Here is a 24,195-nt window from a genome sequence, read left to right as displayed (position 1 = left end):
GCAGGTGATAAAGCTGTGCTGGGGCAATCTTATGTAAATGGTTTAATGCTATGTAAGTTTCTGGCTTAATTGAGAGCTCTACATGTAATAGTGGAGAGCTCTATATGTAATGATGGTGGTTTTGCTAGTAGCAGTTTGGCTTGTGACGTCAAAGTTGACTAATGTGAGGATGTGATGATGGGATTATTTTCCTTCAGGGTTTGTCTGTGACACATTTCAGTTCTGGAGCGTACCATGTAAACTTTAGCTTTCTGTATTCTTATCACAGTGCAAATTTATTTATCATAAATCTGTATTTAGGTACTCAGCACTTCAGGTGTTAGCTCTATGGCATTAGGGGGTTTGCTTGTCTACCGTTGACTTTCTCTTCCACTTTCTATCATAGGCAATACCAGAGGAACTTAACTGTCTGAATGGGCTTAGAGTTTTGGCCTGTCCCTTAGATGGCTTTTTCTTCTCCTTGAAGTCTTGATGTGGGCCTACTTGATATTCTTGCTTTCTGTTTCTAGAAATATATTTGTAGTGGTGAAACTTGTCCAACAGTGGTGATCATGGCATATTTTGGTTAACATAAAGAAACAAGCCACTTGAAGCATGCTCCTGGAGAGGGGCAGATTGATTTAATAGTTACATTGCTATTCCCCCATCTTTCTGCACATACTTAATGTATACAATATGAACATACTTGGGTGTGATTTCATGTAGCTAGGAGAAAGCAAACATTAAATCTGCATTTATAGCATATGGACAAAAGAGCTTAGCAGAGTTAAAAATCGAAAGGATTTTTCTTTTTATCTTGTTGAAATGTAAATATCAAAGCAAAAGCAATTCAGCCATAAATAAACCCTTGAAGAACTCATTGGGCAGATTTACAGCATGAAAGCTTCCACTTCTGAAGTGTGATAAAGCTAAAAGGAACTGACTGAAATCTTGTTTAAAGTTTACTTATTACTGTCTGCCTAGTAGCAATTGCATGCTATGAAACTTTAAGACAAAAGCTTTTGTTCTTCTAAGAAAAGAAGTTACTGACTGCTGGTTTGCATGTTGGTCAGGTAATTCAGTTAAGCAGGGTTTTTTTTTAAGTTGGTTCTTATGAGCTGTATTTCTTTTCTGCAGTTTTTCCTGCTTCAGGTTCTCCTCAAAGGAGTATTGATCAAAGAAGTACAACTTCAGCTGCTTCTGGTCCTGTAGGCATAGTAACTGTTGTCAATGGTGAATCAAATACCCTGGCATCTGTTCCCTATCCTCCTGATTCCCTGGTTTCTCAGAATGAGAGTGAAGAGGATGACAATCTAAATCCAACAGAAAAGCTTCAGTAAAAGTTCTTTAATTTTTTTCATAATGTACTTTTGTCATTTTGAGTGTTACATTTTCAGTAATTTCTATCTTAAGAAAACATTTAATATTTTAATTTAATTAATTTTAGTAAACGTCCAAGACAGTTAAAATATGTTCAGAGCTTCAAGTAGAATGTTTTTACAGCTAGGAAAATGACAGTAAACTTTAAGAACTATAAAGTATATATATCTTTTTCAACTCTACATAGATGTGTTTAATACAACAAAACACATAGCATGTTCTTTTTTTCTCCTTAGGAAACTAAATGAGGTTCGTAAGAGGCTGAATGAGTTACGCGAGTTAGTTCACTACTATGAGCAAACGTCTGATATGATGACAGATGCTGTGAATGAAAACACTAAGGAAGAGGAAGAAACAGAAGACTCAGAAAGTGATTCTGAACATGGGGATCCACAGCCTGTTACAAATATTAGGTTGTCAGATTTTTTGTCATCCTAAGTCTTTGTAGCTAAGTTCTTGCAGGTTTCCTGAAAAAAATACATCGTTTCAGTCAAACAGAAATAACTTAATCGTGTGATTACATTAACTTTTCAAAATTTTGAGTTTGAAGTAGCTTTCTTATAGAGACAATTAATAATAAACTTGTTCTTGGTATCTTACTTGTATAACAAATATAGATTATATTGGATATTCAACACTGTAAGAGACTTCAAAATCTGTAATTCTTTTGGTTTTAAGCACTGAATTATGTGTATGGAAGTCCACTAGAGGGTTAACAGGACTAGACTAGAGACCAAGAGTAAAAACAAACTTCATTTTACATAGGCATTTAGAGGTGAAATCTTAACAGGGTAACTGCATGCATCAAGGATCTTCACTGTGCAAAACAAATACTAATTTAGCTATGAATCATATAAAGCTTTTATAATATAGACATACACCTTGAAAGCCTCTTGTATTGTTCTAGATCTGCCAGGGATAATTCATAGCAGCTTTTGATTGCTTAATTAAAAAGCAATCTATTGGAATGATGGATTACTGAGAAATCCCAAGCTTCTGGACTCATGGGGTTGATTTTGTTGATTATTTTTTTTTTATTATTTTATTTTATTTTTGAATGCCTCAGGACACATTCCTGTGAAAGCCAGTTAATAAAGTGGCAGAAATAAAATTCCATTGGTGCTGGTTCTTAAAACGTTAACACAAGTAATGTATTTTTACCCTAGAAATCCTCAAGGTATGAGTAGTTGGAGTGAAGTAAATTGCAGCTCCAATGTACAGTGTGGAACTAATAACAGAGATGGAAGGCATCTTAATACAGACTGTGAAATAAATAACCGATCTGCTGCTAATATAAGAACTCTAAAAATGTCTTCTGCTCTAGGTATGTTCTCAAATCTTCTGATAGTTATAAGTCTTTTGTTTTAAGTCTTATTTAAGTCTTAAATAATTCTGGTAGCAGCGCAGAACATGGGAGAACTTTGAGCAAAATGTTCAAGAGTCTGATCATTAAGCTGATACTTTCCTAATGTCCAGTAATTACAGTGGACTTCAGAAGTTCAATAACATGTAATTGGTACTGTTTTGTCTCCTCCTCTCCCCACCTCCAGACTGTCATAATAGGGAGGATGGCAAAGACACTGACATACCCCAAGGTGAAGATGATGAAGTGGAAGAAGATAGAGCTAGTGAAGATTCCATGTCTAGTCACAGAAGCAGCCTGGGTGATGCTGCTGGAGACGCTGAATTTGAACAGAAGATCAATAGGCTTATAGCTGCAAAACAGAAACTTAGACAGCTACAAAACCTTGCTGCTATGGTGCAGGTATTTCATAAACATAAATCTCTGCACAGAAGTGTAGCATTAATTATTTTTAAAATTTATAGCTTTTAGTAGGGAAAACCACTCTGCTTAGTGTAACATTTAAAATGCTTACTTTTAGGCTGGGGAAAAGGAGATACTAGAGATAAAGGAAAAAGAGATTTTTCTGAAGTTAAAGGTGATACTTTTGAAGTTCAAATATGGGATTTTATTGAGGGATGCTAACCTAATGGAAGAATGGCTTTAATACTTAGCACTGGAGTACAAAATATGAACGAAGAAGTCTAATATTGAAATAGTGTTGATCATTATTTTTAAGCTTATAATGAGTATTCATCAGTTTTCAGTTTTGAGTCTTATCTAAGTTTTCCAACATCATTCAGTCAGTAAGGAAAAATAATTGGTTTTGATTACAATCTTTGGATGTTGCAACATGTTCAAGTTGTGGTAATTCGATTTGGGTTCAGTGTGGTGTGTTTTGTGAGGGTTTTTTGGTTTTGTTTTATGAGTTGAAAGTGGTTTTGATTTAGAGTATCACATGCTAAGTTAGTGATGCTTACTTAAACCATATATTCTTGTATCTAATGTCCCTACAGAATGCTAACATAAGGGTTTTATATGAGAACTCTAAATAGTCTTAATTAGAATGTTTTACAATAGCAATGATATAAATGCAATATTACTATTTCAAGATTATACTGCTTCCAAAAATTTCTCAGCATCTGGATCGTTATTTTTTGTCATCACTATAGGGATGTTAACTTTACAGCAGCGTCTTTAATAAATAACCTAATTAATGATGTCTTCAATCTTTTCTTCATTTTTACAAGGCTTGTATCTGTATGTATTTGGTAATGGTACTGTAGGTCTGCATAGCTCTGTCGTACTTTGTCACTGATGGTGATCTCTCCTGTTCAGCAGGTTCTGTATTAAGAATGATCAAGTTGGAAAACAAGCAGTGGCTGCAGTTTGAATATTTTCAATTTAACTTGAGAACTGAAAATACAGAAATTATGAAAAGTGGAATAGAAAACCCTGTAGAAGATTTCCTAAAATATTTCAGATTTAACTTTGAAGAGTAGTTGTTTTATTTTAAACTGTTGTTAGTAATCTTTAACTTCATGACTATAGTAATTAAGCAGTCTTCTTCACCTCAGTCTCCTTTTTTTCTCCTCCCCCTCTTGTTCTTGGCATGCCTGCATAGAATCATAGAACCATAGAATCATGTTTCTATCCACTCAGTTGTAACCATAAAGTAAAATTCAAGTGGCTTATGCTCCCCAAATGGGACAAGTTGTCTTGCATTTATAGTGGGAATCTCAGTAGCATGAGCTTTATAACTTTGAATTCTCTCATTAATTTATCTTAAAGTTGTGATTCCATGATGGGGATGACTTCTCAATTTATGATCTGAACTGAAGATAAAGCAATTCAGACTGTTTGGTTTTTAAAACCTAGCTTGACAAAACAGTTATATTTTGCATATCAGTGTGAAAGTAGTCTAATTGCCTTTCTAACATTCTTTCAGAATGGTGATCCAGAACCTCAAGCAACAATTGCAAATGCATCTAATATTGGTGACTTGTTGGGTGAGATGGAAGAGACAAAGCAACAGCCAAACAATGTCCGAACTAGCACCAACAAGTTACAAAAAGATGCAGGGCTAAATGAAAAAGCAAGGTATGCCTTTGTCAAAGCAGAGTGGAATCATGCTTTAGGCAACTTCTTGCTGAGTAATATGCAGTTAACTTATTTACACAGACAGAAGTTTTATGAAGCTAAACTTCAGCAGCAACGGGAGCTTAAGCAGTTACAAGAAGAAAGAAGAAAACTGATCGAAATTCAAGAAAAAATTCAACTGTTACAGAAAGCTTGTCCTGACCTTCAAGTAGGTAGAATGTATTTCTTTTCTCTCTTAAGCTGTTGAGCAACAAAACATAAAGTATCTTTCACACCATTTTTCACTATAAAAATTGGAAAAAAACGTTAAAATTGGCAGTGCATGTCTATTGTATGCAGCTGGGCTTCTAAGCCTAGAGAAGAGCTGTGTTTATTTCATTCCACTGTAGGCTTTTGCTCAGTGATTGCTGCATCAAACTCCAATTTAACTGTAGTGAAATGCCTTAATGTAAAGTCTTAAAAGATAGATAACCTTCTACCTTATTTTTAGCCTGACATACCTGCTAGTCACTGCATCTTCAATCCTTTTAGTAGTTATTTTCAGGGCCTGGTATTTTGAAACAGTATTATGTCTTGTAAACATGATCAACATTATATTGTATTCCAGCTTAACTGGACAGTGCTGTATTGTTTCTCATACTCTTTAAAGACAGACTTTTTTTCTATGAAGTGAGCAGTAAGTTATCAATACTGTGCATCTACAGCATTATATAATATTATATTACATAAAAATAAATTTTGTTTATTCCTAGCTAAGTTCTGAGATAAGTATTTAGCCTTGATTTGAAAATCCCTTTTCACTGGCTACCAATTCTCCTACCTCATAAAGCCTGAACTATGTTGGGTTTTAATAGCAGTTAAGTTTTAGAAAGCTGTTTTACTCTTATTTTTTAACTTCGCTTTCTCTTTCAGTTGACAGCTGGTTTGGGTAACTACCCAGCAAATAGGCAGACTTTACTAGCAACCTCAGCTCCAGCCATGAATGAGTGCAGTACAGCTGGCAAGCCTTTGCTTGAATTTGATGAATCCGTACCGCTAGGCAATGAGGTATTTCATGCTTGATACTTTATGAGTTAAAAAGGGCTGAAAAAGGAAGAAGTTTGAGATAACTTGGATGCACTAAGTATGTGGCCTAGGGAGTGGAGTAGTAGCCATTTTAACAAAGTGTGTATAACTTTTTTGTTTCATTTCTGGAAAGAAGTAAATACTGGCCTGAACTGACAGGAGATCTTTTTCCCAAATATAGCAGTTGTTGCCAAATATGAATTTGAACTTGAATGAATTTGAACTTGAATTTGAATATGAATTTGAACTTGAATGAAGTTTGAATTTATACTGTGGGCATTTGAAAGTGTATACCACAGTCAAGTCATCCATGAAGAAAATTATGGCATTTTTTGAAATGTAGTCTATCTGCCATGCATATTCCTTCCCCTTTTACAAAAAATTATGTCTTAAATAATGATCTGGATATTACTCAATCTTTCTGAAAATTATGATACTATTTGTAGGGGTAAAGGGATATGTGATGTGAAGTTTTTTTCTGGTTAGACGAGGCATCAGAAACAAGTATGAGAAAAATACCTTTTTTTAATAGACTTTCTCTCTGAGTTGCATCAGCATTCTTGCAAATTCTCCTTTAACAGTTTACGTGAGGCTGATTGGTCTATGCCGGTATAGTTATCATTGAAAGCCAGATTTTCCTTCTCCAAGATGAGAATTTCAAAACTTTGCCATCTTCCAAGTACTATAGGGCAAATTGTCTCTCTTCACTAAATAAAAGGGCTGTGAATTCTTCCTGCTAAAAAGAAATTGTCTTTAAAGTGAATGTGCTTCTGCAATTGCTACCACTCTACAAACAGGTTGTGTTATCATCAAAATACGTGTGGATTTTTGTTGGAAAATGTCTTGGCTCCAGCACGACCAACTAGTCCAGTTGTTTTCAGGCTTGAGTACGTTGTCACTTGCCTGTCTCTTTAAGGCTAAGTTTTTCAGTCTAGTTCACTTACACAATTGGTTTTGAATGTTATGCTATTATGTAATGCTGTTTACATGCTTATTAAAGTACCTTGCCATAAATATGCTTTCACTGTATCTAATTTAAGGTAGATAAAGGCCTCCTACTATCTTTGTTTTCTTCTTTGTAAATCATGGCTTCCTTAAGTCTTGCTCACTCATAACCTGCTACTTAAAGTTTCTGCACGTTGCAGAGAATCTTTTTGTTGTATCCTCTGCTTTATTACCAAAGAAGTACTCAGTACAGTTTTCACATTTCTCCAAAGGGTAGTATTCTGTCATGCTACTTAACGAGCTAACTAAAAATGCATAGATTATGTGATAAAACCAGTGTTGAGTGAAACATGAACTATTTCTCTTAAAAATTCCTGTCTTACAGGAATTAATTAGCTTAGATTTTTCAGTATTTGGGATAAATAGTAGATACAGGATATATTTTGCAGCTTTCTGTGGTGTGGCTTCAGTTGCAGTATAATATCAAAGCCTGAACAGAAAGGTATCAGTGCAGTATCAAATGTGATTTAGTTTAGATTATGTTTATTTTGTTTATATTCTGATGTCTTCTATTTTATGGCAAACAGTTATGGTCTGAGATAAGAAGACATGAGATTTTAAGAGAAGAATTACGACAGAGAAGAAAGCAACTTGAAGCTTTAATGGCTGAACATCAGAGGAGGAGAGAGTTTGCAGAAACAGTATCTACTGTTGCTGCCTCTGTTAAAAGTGAAGGATCAGAAGCCCAGTGTACTCCACAGCAGTGTAGAACTGAAAAGTAAGAACATAAGTCACTCTGTATTAGTGGCTTCTGTTGTTTAATGAGATATGATTCTTCGGCAGTTTCCTGTTTTCATTTGAATGCTGTGATGAGAGTAGAGAAGTAAATCAATTTCTAGACTTCTAAAGTGACTGTTAGTTGGCAGCTTGCCTGTTTTATGGATCTTCCCAGAATATTTAGTATACCTTCTCCATAAATGGTGAAAAATCACCTAGGGAAAGGAGAATGTGTGGAAAATTGCTCACAGTAATTTTTCATCATACCTACATCATTTATAACAATAATAAAGGAGTAATGTTGCAAGAGTAAGTAATTTTATTTAACTATCCCAGTATCAGAAGAATACTAGTTTAATTTTGTATTAGTGAGATGTTTAATTTTGGTGCAGCTTGATTAATTGAAGATAGACTTGTAATTGTCAACAGATTGTTTTAGTAACTTGTCATAAACTAAAAAACACCTTCAAACCCACAAAACTAGCTTCTCCCTTCCCAAACACCCCTCTTTCCTCTCCTCCAATATTGACTAGGACAATGGCTACTTGGGGTGGTTCCACCCAGTGTGCACAAGAGGAAGAGAACGGAGATGAAGATGGTTATCTCTCTGATGGAGTTGGCCAGGCAGAAGAAGAGGAAGAAGATGCCTCAAGTTTGAATGACAGTTTCTCTGTTTATCCCAATAACAACATACCAGAAAACGCATATATTGATAAAGAAAACAAGGATAGGTTAGTGACGTTACTTATTGATCTGATGCTTGTCAGACTATATTTGGAAGTGGGGGAAGAAGCATTGCATGAACGACAAGGCATTATTTAACAGCAAAGTGAAATATCTTTCTGCTTGCTAGGGAGCTGTGTGTAGTGGCACTTTCTTGTCTTGAGTCTCTGTAGTTGCAATGTGTATAATTAATTTATTTCTTCTGTTTTCAGTCATATCAAATGTCTACCATTGAGCTCTTCAGTTGCTGTAGCTCCGTATGTTCCAATGGGGTTTCTGAATCAGCTTAAAAGAAAACGTTTTTACATTTTTGCAGTGAAATTGATCACTCTCTTCAAAAACAGTACTTCAGATGATTTAACTATGAAATTTTTGCTTTCAAATAGTTGGCTTTTCAGCTTTGAAAACTATTTCCTATTAGATTTTTTAATTTACATGAATATTTAACTTTTGCTTACCTGACTGATTTCCTTAATAGTATTTGTGTGACTAAATGAAAATGCCATCGTAAAAGTAATGTGTATCTCTTCAGTTGATTTCCTCTGGTTTTGATACCAAATAATTTTAGTAGATATTGGCCTTCTAGTCAGAAGCTGGGCCTTTTAATTTTTAGTGTATTATGTTGGTGGCTTCTGTTTTCATCTTCGTAGATACTATGTATTGCTAATGGCCAATACTAAAGACAAGGTCCAGAGACATCCTTAGCAATTCTTTTTTGACAGTGGTTGCCAGTTGAGTGGCTGTTATTTTCCATTTGTTCAGGATAAAGTTGGATTGACAAAATCACATGGATCATTAGCTGGCATGCCCAGATGGTCTGTGCCAAGTGAGTTGTCAACATTCAACTGAAATGTAATTTGAATAATGGAAGTGTCATTAGAAGAAGTTGTTTGAAATGTCCTCATTCTTAAGTTTTTTTCCCCACCCAGGTGGAAGAAATGCCGGCCTCTTTCAGCAGATGGAAATTACCGTCCATTGTCTAAGTCCAGGCAACAGCAAAACATAAGTATGCGACGTCAGGAGAACCTTCGGTGGATGTCTGAACTTTCATATGTGGAAGAAAAGGAAAGATGGCAAGAGCAGATCAATCAGTTGAAGAAACAGCATGAATTTAGCATCAGCATTTGTCAGACACTGATGCAGGATCAGCAGGTAGATATGAAGAGCAGTTATTTTGCTGTTCTTACTTTGCTTTTTATTTTTTCCCCTCTCTGCAGCAGTAAGTTCTGGTTTTGGTAGTTTACTCACTGTTGTGTGTTTTCTTTCCGCAGACGCTATCTTGTCTTCTGCAGACTTTGCTCACAGGTCCTTACAATATGATGCCCAATAATGTTCCATCTTTACAAGTGCACCTTATTATGCATCAGTTAAACCAGTGTTACTCTCAACTGTCTTGGCAGCAGAATAACGTGCAAAGGTTTGTTGACTGCATTTGTGTTTGTGGAATTCAAAATGCTTCTGGAACAGAGAACATGGTTAGGTGAATAACAGATTATGGATAATGCTTTAATATGAGATGATTGAACTTCTGAGCTGATCACAAACTTTGTATACAGCATTTTTGATTTATTTTTTTTTTTTCCCACCACTGCTTTAACATATTTTGAAATGGTTCTGTTTGAGTAATCTTCAGTGAAGAGAATCAAAAATTGGCATCTCTTCCAAATATCTGTGGCAATAACTTTATTTGGCTTTTTTGGTTTAGACTTGTTTTCCTTGAGTATGCTTTTAAGTCTGTTCTTTTTGCTAGACTGTGGCAAGATTCTGGATTCTAATGGTTATGGAAAAATGGTGGAAAAGGCCTTTATCCTTTCTTAGTGTAGAATTTTTTACTTGGTTGGTTTTAAAACTGTTCCTGTCTGTTGCTCAGGATTAAGTACGAGTTGGGTTTCTTTCTCTGGGTTTGGTTTGTTTTTTTTCCTAGCTGAATGGAACGGTTCTCCACACGTTACATGGGGCAGGTGAAATAATATGAATCTCAAATTACTTTAGTATAAATATACAGCTTTCTCTTAGCATTCTTTTTCCCAAGTGATTATTTTTCCTTGTTTTCAAGGTTGAAGCAAATGTTAAATGATCTCATGCGCCAGCAAGAACAACAACAGTGTCAAGAGAAGCCATCGAGAAAGCAGAGAGGCAGTAGTACACCACCACCTCCATCCCCTGTTTTCTGTCCATTCAGCTTTCCTCCACAACACGTAAACCTGTTGAATGTACCAGGATTTACTAATTTTTCTTCCTTTGCTCCAGGTGAGTATGAGTACAGCTGTGAAAAAAATAAGAATTTGAAAGTTCCCACTTCTTCATGTAATTAAAATCTTCATGTGAACTCACTGAACCTCTGTGACTTTTCCTTTATATTAAAATAGTCTGAAATGGTACTTGCATGAGCCCGTATTATCCTAGCAGAAGTTTGTTAATGTTTATTGCAGAATATTGTGTATTTTGATTTCAGTTTGAAAAGCAAGACTTTCTCTGTAAGATGTTGGTTATAATTGAAAATGCCAACTCCATAAAGTTAACATTTTTAATGTTCTACATCTAACACATGAAAAGCAATGTTTAAAGCTTTTTGCATACCTTCAGTAATCATTTAATAGTGTTCTGACTAAGTGAACCCTTTTATTGTAAGGTGTCACTTGGTAGTTATTTCTCTTTTTCTTAGAACTTCCAGCACTTATTTTTGTTTTAAATGCCTGTAAATGGAGTTTGTTGCTAATTTTTGATCCCATTAGAGGTATGGAATAACTGTTGACTTGGATGTACTGTTCCTAATCTCATCACCAAATCTGCTTTTAGTGTTGAATTTGAAGCGGGGGGAAAAATGTAGGTGTTTTACTGTATCATTGAAAGTTGTTAATGCTGTCTTGATATATTTCAGTCATTTCAGGAAACCAGGAAATAGGCAGATACCTAGAGTGTCTGTTTTCTGTTTAAGAACATATTTTCCATTATATGGAACCTGCACAGAAGAGTGGTTATGCTCGATTTGCCACTGCTAGAAAGATTCTGAAGTTAAAACAAGTATTGTGACTTCTTTGGCCCCGTGAATACTTGTACCATTGAAATATTCTTATAAATCTGATGGTAGTTGAAGTATTGATAAAGTCTTCATGCAGACAGAACTCTGCCTTTTTGTCATTATTACCTTCATTTTTCACTTTCACCAGTTTCTTGAAATACATTTGTCTCTCCACTGATGGTAGTGTGTTGTATCCATTTATATTTAAAACCTACATTTAATTATTAATTTAAAACCTGCATCCATGCTTTCAGGATAAAACCAGTTTTCTCTTACTTACCCACTATGTTTACTTCATAATTTTATGTTGTCACACAATGTGTCTGAAATTTGACTTTTATCACACAGATAAATGAGTTAGTATCTTCTGATTCTCTTGTTTGCTTTGTAGGTATTAACTATAATCCAGTGTTCCCTTCTGATTTTGGAGATTTTGCACACAATGTTTCTCCACACAGCAGTGAGCAGCAGGAGCCACAACATCCTCTGGATCATAATGCTTCTGGGAAAACTGAGTATATGACGTTCCCTAAACCTTTTGAAAGTATATCCTCTAATGGAGCAGAAAAACAAAGGTAATAAATGTCACAGTGCAACTCTTGACTGTTTTCCCTCCCACACTCTTACCTTTTCTAGGGCTTGTGGGAATTCATCATTCTTTTGGGGAATTCACTGTAATAGAATTACAAGATGAGCTTTAATTTTGCAGTTTCCATTTTTTTGTGTTTTTCTTTTTCATTGTTGTTGTTTGGGGTTTTTTTCTTTTTGTTTCCTTTTTCAGTCAAATGTTCTGCTTTTCTATATATTAATGTATCACTTAATTTTAAGATCAAATATAATGCTGGAGTGGTTTTGTGATACTTCCTGTAAGTGGAGGAAGATTTAATTTCCATGGTTTTTAGAAACTGAGCTGTTTGAATAAGTATAGAACAGAATTTCAGTGAAGGCTTATTTTTGTGCTATGGTAGGTAGTAACGAATGTTGTTTAAAGAAATGTTTTGTCCTATGCTACTATTTGAGTACAGCAGTAGCTGCATAAGTGTATTCAGATTGAAATCAGTGATAAATTTCTTCAGGCATCATCTGTTTTCCGTTTGGAAGGATTCTCACTAGATTTCCCTTCCTTCCTCCTCTCTCTCCCCTCCCCTTCCCTCCCTCCCGCCCAGCCTTGAGTTGATGGCTAAATAAGTAGGGCATGATGACAATGCATTATGGATAAAGCTATTTGCCTGTAGTTGCCTGATAATACATGCTTTTTCTATCTTGAGAGACTAGGTTATGATATATTATGGTCTGTGTTTCCTTCTTTGTAACAGAAGGAGTCATAGACAACCTGAAGAGGAAATGGAAAGAAGATCAACTTGGCTTAATGATAGCCAAGAAGTGAAAAAAGATGATCAGTCTCAGCTGAAAGCAGGTTTTACAGTTTCAGGACAAAACATTGCTTCCGGTCATAAAAATCAGTCTGATGTGAGCAGAAGAGACTTTGATGAAGAGTCTTTGCAGAGTTTTAGTAGCATGCCTGATCCAGTAGACCCAACTACTGTGACAAAGACATTTAAGTCTAGAAAAGCATCAGCGCAAGCAAGTTTGGCATCAAAAGATAAAACACCCAAATCAAAGAATAAGAGGAAGAGTTCTTCTCAGCTAAAGGGCAGAATTAAAAATACTGGTAGGTTGTAAAGTAATCTTAGATACTATGGCATACTCAACTTGGATTATAATCGTTACATTATGGAGAATTTACTCTCCATAAATGGTACCTATAGTAATGAAAAATAAGTCACTGAAATACAAATTAATTTTACATAATGCACCTACATAAGGTTTTTCAGTATTTCAGTAAATAAAAAGCATAGCTGATTAGGGCGTCGTGATGTGAATGGATAGTGGATGCAGATACTCTAAGAGTACACTTGGGATAGACCACCAGGAGAATCTTCATCTTCGTTAAGTCTTCATGCTCAAACTGGATGACTTGCTGAAAGATGTCCTTCTGTAGAATACTGAATGAGAAGATAGGGACACTATTAACGTGTAGTTGCAGTCACTGAGGGTTAGGCTTCAGTGCGCAGAGAATTTCTGGCTAGGAGACATCACAGGTTTTTTTCATCTTTGAGGTTGCCCTCGGACAAGTTTTTAAATGTAATAAAACATTTTGTAAGCTGTTTTTTTATTTCTTCCTTTTCATTCCCTTACTTTAGGTTATGAAAGTGCAAGTGCTTCAAGTGTGTGTGAGCCCTGCAAGAGCAATAAAAGCAGACATGTGGAAGAGGTGGTTCATGCAAAGGTGTTCAGCAAAAGGAATCGGGAACAATTGGAAAAAATAATAAAATACAGTAGATCTACAGAAATGTCTTCAGGTATTCTTTCCTGATGCAATTATTTTGTGAGCTTCTCTGAGTAAAGGACTTCCATACTTTCTTGCTAGTGTATATTTTAAAAGCAGTGTATTATGACAAGAAGACAGTACTGTATATTTAGGATGCTGTAAACATGAAGGTGTGTAAAAAGTTGGATATTGTTTGCTTTTGGCTGATTTCTGTAGATTAGCTACTTGATTGACGGGTTTGTTTCTAGCTGTAAAACAAACAGAAACGTACCCAGTAGAAACCACCACCCATTTGTTGGTGTCTTTTTTGGAAAATAACTACACAACGCATTAAACTTTGTTTAAACTACATCCTGTACTGCATACATGTTTTCTTTCTATTCATGCTTAAAGGAGCTCTATCAAATATCATTCAAACTCAGTCTTATAACATCACATAAACCCTTACATTTTTGGCGTCTGCACTGCTTTTCTTGCATCTAGATCATAAATATATTTTATCTTTTTAGGTTCTGACAGTATCTTCTCTTTGAAAGATGCAGAAATTCTAGTCATTATAGCACGATGTACAGCTCTGTCAATGTTGCTGTCTCCACGCTAAGAGCTGTTTATTGGGATACGTAACAAACTTTTACCAGTTAAATTCTCACAATAAGCAGCTTTGCTGTGGTTTGAATGACTAAACATTTTTCCTCCTGCTATTTTATATAGACCCTGTCTTTATTTCTGGTGCACATTTTTGTGTTTATCACTGTCTATCCCCACTTTCCTACAGCGCATGCTAGGAGAATTCTGCAGCAGTCTAACAGAAATGCATGCATTGAAGCACCAGGTAATGCATTCAGTGCTTAGCTTCAACAATGTCCTGTTACTTTTTTCTTTTTTTCTCTTAGCTTTGGTCCTATAACTCAGACTGTTTAGCAGATGTTTAAAATTAGTACTATTGCAGCACCTTCTCTGTAAATAAGGCAAGAAAAGTTACTTGTAATTTGCATGAAACGCAGTGATAGAAACTACTTTGAATTGTAATTGTGGAGAATGCGTTTATCATATTCTTGGTTAGTCACAATTACAAATAGAAAATACACATGTAGATACTACAGTAAGAATTTAATTTCCGTAGGCATTTTTAGCAAGTTGAAAAGCTACTATTGTATTTTATTGATGGGGGAGAGGAGTGGTTTCTGGTGGCTTATTAATGGTTGAAAAAACTTACCTATATGCTTAAATACTGTTAAACTATTTGCAGATAATCAAATTGCACAGTAACGTCTGTTGTATTGCTAATAACTTCATTAACTTAAATACTAACAAATACGCATCTGTTAAACTAAGCTGAGTTTTCCAAGTGTTACTTTTTTTCCATTCAACACTTGCTAAAATATGTATGTAATACTTTAACTGTTGCAAGGATAATCCTCAGTTTTCAAAGGAATTGGAGACTTACTAGGGAGCACGTTGTCTTTTCATAAATATGTAGTAGGGCTTAAGGGTATGATATTAATTTAATGATATTATATATGTACGAGAATGCAGGATTTATGCTCATGTGGGAGGCGTGGCAAGGAGTAGCTTTCATAAATCCAGTCTAGAGCTTTCTTAATGTTGTTGCTTTTGTTGCTGAAGTGTGGACTTACTAATATTATATAAATTTGAGACCTTTGGCTATCCCGTTTGGAATACCTCAAACTATTTCCAGTGCGGAATGGCTATTCTGAAAGCAGCATTGAAATGTGTGCATTATTCGCTTTAGTAAAGAATGCTTTCTGAAGGTATTGTTCAGAAGTGTAAAAAAAGTTATTCCTATGAATGCTTTATATTTTGTATATAGAGGATTACATATTCTTTCAGAATGTTTAAATCACTGATGCCCTTCAGGAAATGAGTGAGTTTTAAGAAAGCAGCTATATAATGGAATCCACAATGATTGTGATGTAGTTTGTATACCTGTAACTTACATACATAATAGACAGTTGTCTTTCAACTGGATGCATGTCAAGGACTTAATGAATTCCCTTTTTTCTACAGAAACTGGTAGTGATCTTTCTATGTTTGAAGCTTTGCGCGACACAATTTATTCTGAAGTGGCAACTCTTATTTCTCAAAATGAGTCTCGTCCCCACTTTCTTATTGAACTTTTCCATGAGCTTCAGATGCTAAATACAGATTACCTGAGGCAAAGGGCTCTATATGCTTTACAGGTATGCACAAAAATCTTGCATATGAATCAAACAGATCTTAGATCCTTTTTTTAAAGTATTGGTTTATTATCTTTTCCAGGATATAGTGACCAGACATTTATCTGAGAACAACGAAAGAGGGAAGTGCACAAAATCACTGAATTCTGGAACATGGGTGGCATCAAATTCTGAACTCACTCCCAGTGAAAGCCTTCCTTCTACAGATGATGTAAGTTTTAAAGTTCAGAAGCTAGTTTACTGTCAGCTTTTCTTACTTTTTCAATTTATGTGTATATGCTTGTGTACTGAAATATTCAGTCTAGCAATTGACTTTTTCTAAAATTAGGATCAACTTACACAGACTTTTCTAAACAAAGAAATAGAGGGGAATATTAATGCAAAAGTAATTAAATATGTTAGGATTCTTGATGCTGGGAACAAACGTATCAGGAAGGAATATGACATGAAGGAGGATGTAAATCAGAAACTGATATTCAGAAAGAGTCAAAATACACTAGTGAGTAAGATCAGGGCAAGTACTCATCTAAAGATTGCCCCCAGATTTTTGCTTTTTGTATCTAAGGGATCACTGATGCCTCTGTAGTTTCTTTCGTGTTTTATAGTTGAAGTATTTGAAACAAACATGGTAGAATCACCTGATGGATCTATGCTGTAAGCAAGGTTGTTCCTCAGTCAGGCAGCCTGGTGACAAGTCTTGATACTGCAGCATGTGGCTGAAAAGAATTGCAGGCTTCTTGTTACATTTGTGAGAGGATGGTGCATTCCTGCTCTGCAGTCAGTTGTTTGGTGTCTTTTCAGGAAGCGTTTGGCAAGAACTTTTCTACGGAAGCATGTCAAGGTTGTGAACATAATGATGCAGACAATAGGAGTATTATGTCTACATCTTCAAATTTTGAACCTTTTGCCACTGATGACCTTGGTAAGAATGATGTGATTTACCATGCTGTGTTAATCCCTCCCTCCCAAAATGCCTGTAATTGTCTGTGCTTAAATATAGCATATTGTTCTTTGATTTTTAGTGTGTAATCACATGTTTCATAAAATAACACTTGGAGAAACTAGCCACTTGTGAGACACTTGGAGTTGATAAAAGTGTGTAATAAAGTACTATAATTCAAGTACAGTTATATGTAGATTTCAAAACTTGTGGCTTTGAATTAATTTTTGTTATTGTTAATTTGACGATCAATTGAATTTTTTTATTTAGATTAAAAGCTGTTTTTATTCTAAATATAGGCAACACAGTGATTCACTTAGATCAAGCTTTGGCTAGGATGAGGGAATATGAGCGTATGAAAATTGAAGCTGAAAGTACCCTTGACTCTGAGGGCTGCTCTAGTAATATTCAGGGTGCTTCTGCTGCTAAATTAGAAGGTATGCACATATATACATGTTTTGCCTAGTTTTAGAAAATAATTATCAGGAATCATTTAATTGGCTGAATTACTTTCCTCTTTATTTATTTTGAAAACTTAGCAAAGTTTCCAAGGAACTTTACTTGCTTAAGTAAATATTACTTTTTTTTTTAATGAAAGTACATGGGTTTGAAATTGCATTTCTGTGGTAGTGATGTTGAATGACTTAAATGTGCGGTTTTTTCTTTTTTCTTCTTTTTTTTCTTCTTTTTTTTTTTTTAAACAAGGTCCAAGTAACAGTGAATGTCCTCCTGTGCTACAGTTAAATGAAGTTTCTGCAGTTCCGTGTCCTCGTATAGATACTCAGCAGCTTGACCGGCAAATTAAGGCAATTATGAAAGAGGTCATTCCTTTTCTCAAGGTAAAAACTCCTTTCAATAAGGTGTGAATTAGGATAGGAAAGGGATCTGCACAATCGCATAGAAAGCATTGCTTAAAATTAATAACTTGCATCTTGGAGACAGCTGCCAACAAGTGTGTATGAAGTTGCAGACTTTGCAGAGGATGAAGCAGTAGTTAACTCCTCCAACAGAAAGATTCTGTAGGGCTTTTAATAAGAGAAATTATAAGGTTTCTAGATTGCTAGCAAGGGCTGGTGACTTGGCGTCAAGAACAGAGATTTATTTGTTTGGAGCTGACCAAATCAAGTAGAAATGTTTATCCAAACTTTAAAAGATGACATGTATTGAAAAAGTGGGATAAAGCTTTGTGTGTTGTGGCAAATCAGTCATTAATGAAGTATGGTATCTGCTATAACGGTGTTCCACTTAGTTTGTTTTGTGAGATGGGTTAGGACCTGCGCATGCAGTGCTGTTCCTTCAGAGGACAGGTGATGTTTTTATAAATTGATTTCAGTACTGGACTTGATGGTTAGTTGTTTGGGGTGTTTAAGTAGTAACTGTGCTTATTGTGTGATACTTGTTTAGGAACATATGGATGAAGTGTGCTCATTGCAGTTACTGACATCAGTAAGACGTATGGTCTTGACTCTTACACAACAAAATGATGAAAGTAAAGAATTTGTGAAGTTCTTTCATAAGCAGCTTGGCAGTATACTTCAGGTTAGTAGCTTTTCAGTGTTGTCTTGCCACCCTGTTTCAACTTGGATAATGAGCAACAGATAAACCAGCTTCCCTGAAGCTGTAAATTACAGCATAGCTGCTGCTGTTCAACTTTGATACAGTAATGAGGTATTTATTACCTTGTTTCCTAAAATTAAACTTCACTGGGTACAGAACTTCTTTTCCATCACTGCCAAACAGTGAGAAGTGTATCTTCAGCCTGTGGCTGTCTTCAGAGAGAGCTCTGGTGATGCTCTTCATGGACTTTTTGTGCAAATTCCTTAAAATCGATAGTCTGCTCTTGCTCCTTTTTTTTCCCTAAAAGAGTTAAATCAGTAACTTGGTAAGTTCTGTTACTAGATTAGAGATTCTACTTAAAATCTCTTTAAGACACTAAACTGTATCTTAAAAGAAGTACTAACTATTGTATACCTGATTTTGAGTTGTTAGGAATATGACAATCAGTTTTTGAAGTTTGAAAGCCTGTTTCAGAAATGAAAGAATTGTTTCTCTTCACAGGATTCACTGGTGAAATTTGCTGGTAGAACATTAAAAGACTGTGGAGAAGATCTTCTTGTGGAGATCTCTGAAGTGTTATTTAATGAATTAGCCTTTTTTAAACTAATGCAAGACTTGGACAACAACAGTATTTCTGTAAAGCAGAGATGTAAAAGAAAAACAGAAACTACTGAAATGATACAATCTTATGCTAAAGAGGTTTGTTTTATTATCTTTTTAAAAAATGTAGCTTTTTTAAGTCTCATATATCTGTATTTCCTAAACTAGTTCAATTACCTTAGTTCATACATTGTATATATGTGGGGTTTGGGAGTTTTGTTGGGTATTTGTTGTTTGTTGGTTTTCATTTTACAAACCAGCGCTGTGTAGTCATAGTATTGCTTGTGTAGAAGCATGAACTAGTTTTCCTCAGTAAGGGAGATGTCCTGTATTATAGATGAGCATCTGTTACAGATATTTAAGTGTAGACTTTGGTTTTGGTAATTCACAGGAAATGTGTTTTAATGGTTATATGTGCACATAAGAATGAATGGTCAAGTCTTGGAATAGTATTAACATCTAAGGCCATTGTGTAGTTATTGTGGTTTAACCCCAGCCAGCAGCTCAGCACCACACCACCACTTGCTCCCTTCACCCCAGTGGGATAGGAGGAAGAATCAGTAAAGTGAGGACACAGGTGGGTTAACTTAAAGGACAGTTTAACAGGTAAAGCAAAAGCCCAATATGCAAGCAAAGCAAAACAAGGGGTTCATTCACTACTTCCCATGGGCATGGAAATGTTCAGCCATCTCCAGGAAAGCAGGGCTACATCACACATAACGGGTACTTGGGAAGATAAATGCCATACCTCTGAAAGTTTGTCGCTTTCTTTCTTCCTCCCCCAGCTTTAAATGCTGAGCATGACACCATATGGTATGGGATAGCCCTGTGGTCAGCTGGGGTCAGCTGTCGTAGCTGCGTCCCTTCCCAGCTTCTTGGCATTCGCAGCCTGCTTTCTGGTGGAGTGGTGCAAGGAGCAGAAAAGGCCCTGATACTGTGTTAAGTAGTGCTCAGCAATAACTAAAACGTTCCTGTGTTATCAACACAAATCCAAACTGTAGCTCCATACCAGCTAATATGAAGAAAATTAATTCTATCCCACCTATATATTTTGACATGGCAGTCCCAGTTCATCATCTCTCCATCTATGCCTGCAGCTTTCCTTGCAGTAGCTTAGGCACCATCTTTACCTAACTTGAATAAGTCCTATGCAGTCATCAAATAGTTGGCTTGTTGGCATATGTAGAAAGTATCACTTTCTAGACTCAGAGTATAAAACATGTATAACATTTTCAGAAATATTTGAGACTGCGGTACATATTCTGCTCTAACAAAGCAAGTTTTGGTTGGCTTTTACACTGTTTACATTATTAAGATGTTGTGTCACCATTTCTAATTTTAGTATTGCAGTTTTTAGGAGCATAGCGTTTTTTAACTAAAAAATGAACTGTTTACAAAACAAACACTAAAACAGATCATGTTTATATACTTACATCAGTCAGGTATTTACCTTAATGTTTCTTGTATAGTTATGACTTCAGTGCCCTTTCACATTTCTTTTAGAAAAACAAGAACTAAAGCAAACCCGTAACTCATTTTAAAATTTCAGCAGCAGGTATTTTGTGAATCTGTCGTAAGGTTCTGTAAGCAGTTTTAAGCATATCATGAGCTATATTTCTAGTTCATCGTGGGTATACCAGTAGTAATATGGCTGGTATGAGAGAGACTGCAGAGTGCCTTGTAAAAAGGCCAAAGAAACACTTGCGTCCAAGTCTTTCTGGAGTCAGACTTCTTTCTGTCTGAAGTTGCTCGTTGGGTCCTTGTTACTTAGAAGATTGATTCATACACTCTTAAGAGGATGCATAGAGCCAGCTTAGATCTGGCATTTCTTATCTTCTTCTGAAAGATGGAGATTTAGGGTGAAGGTCTGTTTGTCTTGTTCCTATGGTAGCAGTTCAGGTTCAACAGAGTGGGAGATGAGCCAGAACTGATAGGTCCCCAGTTACTTTGTACAGACCTGCACTATTATCTTTGTGTAGTCTTCTCGCAACTTTCAACTCTGGGATCCTCATGCAGACACATCTGATCTTGCTCGATTTTTCTGGCTGTCTTGAGCCCAGTAAGCTAACTGGTTTTAGATTCCATGCTGTGAAGAACACAGTACTGTCTTGACAAGAGCTGGTGTATCTGATTCTATATGTTAACTATGATTCAACCATAGTTTGGACAATTAGCCCACATAGACATAAGTATTTGAATAGAAAGGGCTAAAACCGTTTTTGTAATGTTTTGCAACTCTCAACTTGTTAAAGCATCTGTGTAAACATGTCATAGTGTAGGAGTCCCTGTGGCTTATTGCCATTTTGAGATAGTAGTTCTTGGTAAGATTGGCATTTCAGCCAGGCTTTCATGAAGCCCTAGTTTGGTTCAGTATTTCAAATTTATTTCAGTTTAGAATTGAAGACAGTTTGTGTTTCTTCTAGGCAAAAAAAGGTGTCCAGGTGGATGTTTGTTCATCTGCTGAAGATGTCGATGAGGACAAAGTATGTTTATGCTTCTCAACTGTCTTTATTCCTCAGATAACTTCACAGATCACTTAGTCTTACTGTTTCTGTCATATAAATCTAGTATCTGTAAGGAGCCCATTTCCTAGTGTTTATAAATATATTCGACGTCATGGATTTTATCTCCTTTTTGTTATTTTCAGCGATTTATCAAAGTAACAAAGCAAATTACAGTTTCCTTTATTTAATATGAGTAGATGGTCTGGGAAGGAAGTGACTACTAAAAAATCTGCCTTCATCAATAAATCTTTGTTACTGTATGCATTCAGTAAACATGAATTGGATATCACTTTCTTGGTTGCTCTTGTTTTATTCTTGTTTCTACTGCAGAGCCATTACTAGCTTAAACAGTATAATAAAGTATTATCTTGTTACCTTTCAAGAAGTGCATTCAGATCAACAAAGATAGTATTGAGGATGTTTTTCTATTTATTGTTGATGTCCTTTATATAGAGTGACCTTTGCTTTAGGCCTGACAATTTGAAAGTCTGTATCAAAGTTTATGTTGAATGCTACACAATGGGAATGGAGTAATTTGTTACACTCGCAGAGCAGCTTCAGGGTAGGGTTTCGTTTTTCCTTTTAGTATTCATTTTCTGTATTTTTAAAGAAAAAAGGAAAGACCTGTTCTGAAGGTGTTTATTGTGGGATTTGGTCTGGGGCTGTTTCCCTTGTTCTCAGCTCAGAGCGCTGAGCATGCAGTCATTTGCTGAAGAATTCAGTAACAAGGACAGCTTAACTATTTTTAGCAATTAGCATTTTATTTCTTAACGGTATGGAATAAGTTGTTTTCATCTTAAAGAGAAGGCAGAAGTTTTGACTTGGGACACAAAGTATTTGCAGTTCTCAAAGCATGCATTTGCTCTTGAGTGTTAAATGTCAGTGCCCCAGACTTCTGCCTTTGCTCTTTGTTTCAAAAACCACTAAAATCATTGTGCTTGGGGAGATGGGTTATATATGAAGCTTCGTAGTTTCTGCTGGAATGTTGCACTCTTTCCAACCAAGGGAAAGAGATGGGTAAAGTACTAAGTAGAATGTTGAATGCTTTCCCAAATGGGCATAGGCATACGTGTAAACATGTATGGGCTTAGAGTTACTGTAGCACTGCTTTGGAACTAAAAGTGCGTATCACTTATAAAGGTTGCGTATCACTTGTTACAGTTGCTATGTAGTATAAAAGAGTGCTGTCAAAATTTGAAGCCTAGCTGAGGGATTTACTTGGGGGTTCATATAGGCTAAGCATCATTTTTTACTCAAGTTGTTTAGAAAATCATTCAACAGAGAAACTGCTGAGTAGCTGTTGCTAAAGAAATTAGAAGCTATAGTTAGAAATATTCCTAATGTTTTCTAGAAGTCATTTAGAAGCAGGGAAGTTGCTAGAAGGTACTAATGCAAGTGTGTCTGTCTTCCTCTAGATAATGACAAGCCTAATTTAAATAAGCTTTTTTAAACTAGAATACTGATCAGTGTGGACCTTTTCAGATAATGAAAAACTCAAGTTGCAATGTCCTTGATAACAATGTCTGAGCAGTGCATGATCTCTTATAGTAGGCTCCAGTGGTCTGTTTTAGGAGTAGCTTTGCAGTATTCATTTCAAGGCCTTAAGTACTACTTAAACATTAATTTTAGTCTGTAGATATTTTTGAGTAGCAAAGGTGACTGCTTGATGCAGAAACCATAACTTAATCTATAGATTACATAACAATCTATAGATAAGTGTCCTGGGTTCAGCAGGAACTACTGCTGAACCCAGGACAATAAGCAAACATGAAAATGCACAATATTCCTTGTTTTCCTAGGACAAGGATGAGACTGAAAATGTTAAAGAAGTACAGGACTTGGAAATATATGATAGTAATGGAATTCCTGAAAGTGTTAGGTCTGATGTGTCTGATCCAGAGGAAGATGAGGAGAATGAAAGTGGTCCAGTGGCAATAAGTAAGTGATTTTTTTGTATAACTCATTATTCAATGCTTTCACTGTAGTTTTGACCAACTAATTTTGCAACAGGATTTGCGTGAAGTACTGCTGTGTAACACCTCCTCTCACGGATCTTCTAGTCATAGGATCACAGAATGGTCTGGGTTGGAAGGGACCTTAAAAGACCCCCCTGTCACTAGATTAGTTCTAACCGCCCCCGTCACTATACCATTGGAAGGTGCTCAAAGCCTTGCCCACCCTGGCCTTGAACACTTCCGGGGATTGGGCATCCACAGGACTTTTCCAGTGAAAGTTTTCCAGTGCTGTATTTGCTAGTATTGTGTCACAGGTTAAACATTCCAATTGGAACAGGTTTTTCTTTGTAATCAGTACATCTGTAAAAACAGATTAGAATTAGATGAAGTTACATGTTCTGTCTCAGCTAAACTTGAAGTTTCTTAACCTTTAAATTGAGTATATGAAAGCTGCTGAAATTTCAGACTTTTTTCATGTAAATGATTTTATTTTTTTTTAATATGCTTCCACTTGAACTTGCATATTTTTTAATAATTTGTTGTCCTATTTGTGGCCTTACACCAAATACAGCTTGGTTTCACTTAGATTTAATTTCTTCACACCAGTTTGTTTAACAGCTTAGATATTTCACATCAACACAGTGGTGTTTGTTTGCAAGATAGCTTATGGGGAGCATATGGATCCTTGATAGTTCAGTCATCACTATATCTTAAATTTCAAAGAAAGTTTTGAAGTAAGAGTTGTAACTGATCATTGCGGTAAATCTCAAAAATGG

The 24,195-nt window shown here is 35.7% G+C and overlaps 1 protein-coding gene across 18 annotated transcripts in view; it reads left to right on the top strand.

Annotated features, from left to right (window-relative positions):
- Positions 1-24,195, top strand: part of PCM1 (pericentriolar material 1) — a 44,065-nt gene that overhangs the window by 16,378 nt on the left and 3,492 nt on the right. For 5 of the 18 annotated variants that reach the window (XM_062637947.1, XM_062637863.1, XM_062637780.1 and 2 more), the window contains 25 exons: positions 1,117-1,315; positions 1,596-1,772; positions 2,526-2,683; positions 2,910-3,124; positions 4,650-4,801; positions 4,883-5,009; positions 5,714-5,848; positions 7,399-7,589; positions 8,122-8,319; positions 9,241-9,463; positions 9,583-9,728; positions 10,368-10,561; positions 11,725-11,908; positions 12,650-13,005; positions 13,538-13,696; positions 14,441-14,497; positions 15,694-15,866; positions 15,946-16,074; positions 16,665-16,785; positions 17,103-17,240; positions 17,509-17,642; positions 18,208-18,342; positions 18,862-19,059; positions 21,384-21,443; positions 23,264-23,402. In XM_062637947.1, the coding sequence (XP_062493931.1) occupies positions 1,117-1,315; positions 1,596-1,772; positions 2,526-2,683; positions 2,910-3,124; positions 4,650-4,801; positions 4,883-5,009; positions 5,714-5,848; positions 7,399-7,589; positions 8,122-8,319; positions 9,241-9,463; positions 9,583-9,728; positions 10,368-10,561; positions 11,725-11,908; positions 12,650-13,005; positions 13,538-13,696; positions 14,441-14,497; positions 15,694-15,866; positions 15,946-16,074; positions 16,665-16,785; positions 17,103-17,240; positions 17,509-17,642; positions 18,208-18,342; positions 18,862-19,059; positions 21,384-21,443; positions 23,264-23,402 (4,098 nt within the window). Of the gene's footprint in view, positions 1-1,116; positions 1,316-1,595; positions 1,773-2,525; positions 2,684-2,909; positions 3,125-4,649; positions 4,802-4,882; positions 5,010-5,713; positions 5,849-7,398; positions 7,590-8,121; positions 8,320-9,240; positions 9,464-9,582; positions 9,729-10,367; positions 10,562-11,724; positions 11,909-12,649; positions 13,006-13,537; positions 13,697-14,440; positions 14,498-15,693; positions 15,867-15,945; positions 16,079-16,664; positions 16,786-17,102; positions 17,241-17,508; positions 17,643-18,207; positions 18,343-18,861; positions 19,060-21,383; positions 21,444-23,263; positions 23,403-24,195 lie in introns of all 18 variants that reach the window. The other 13 variants (XM_062638271.1, XM_062638108.1, XM_062637290.1 and 10 more) reach the window with 8 other exon arrangements.

This window comes from Pezoporus occidentalis, unplaced genomic scaffold, assembly GCF_034315485.1.
Source record: "Pezoporus occidentalis ecotype Australia unplaced genomic scaffold, CSIRO_AGI_Poc_V1 ctg1, whole genome shotgun sequence".
In the NCBI taxonomy this organism is placed as follows: domain Eukaryota; kingdom Metazoa; phylum Chordata; class Aves; order Psittaciformes; family Psittacidae; genus Pezoporus; species Pezoporus occidentalis.
The sequence above is the reverse complement of the archived record's forward strand: the minus strand, read 5'-3'. Positions and strand labels throughout refer to the sequence as shown.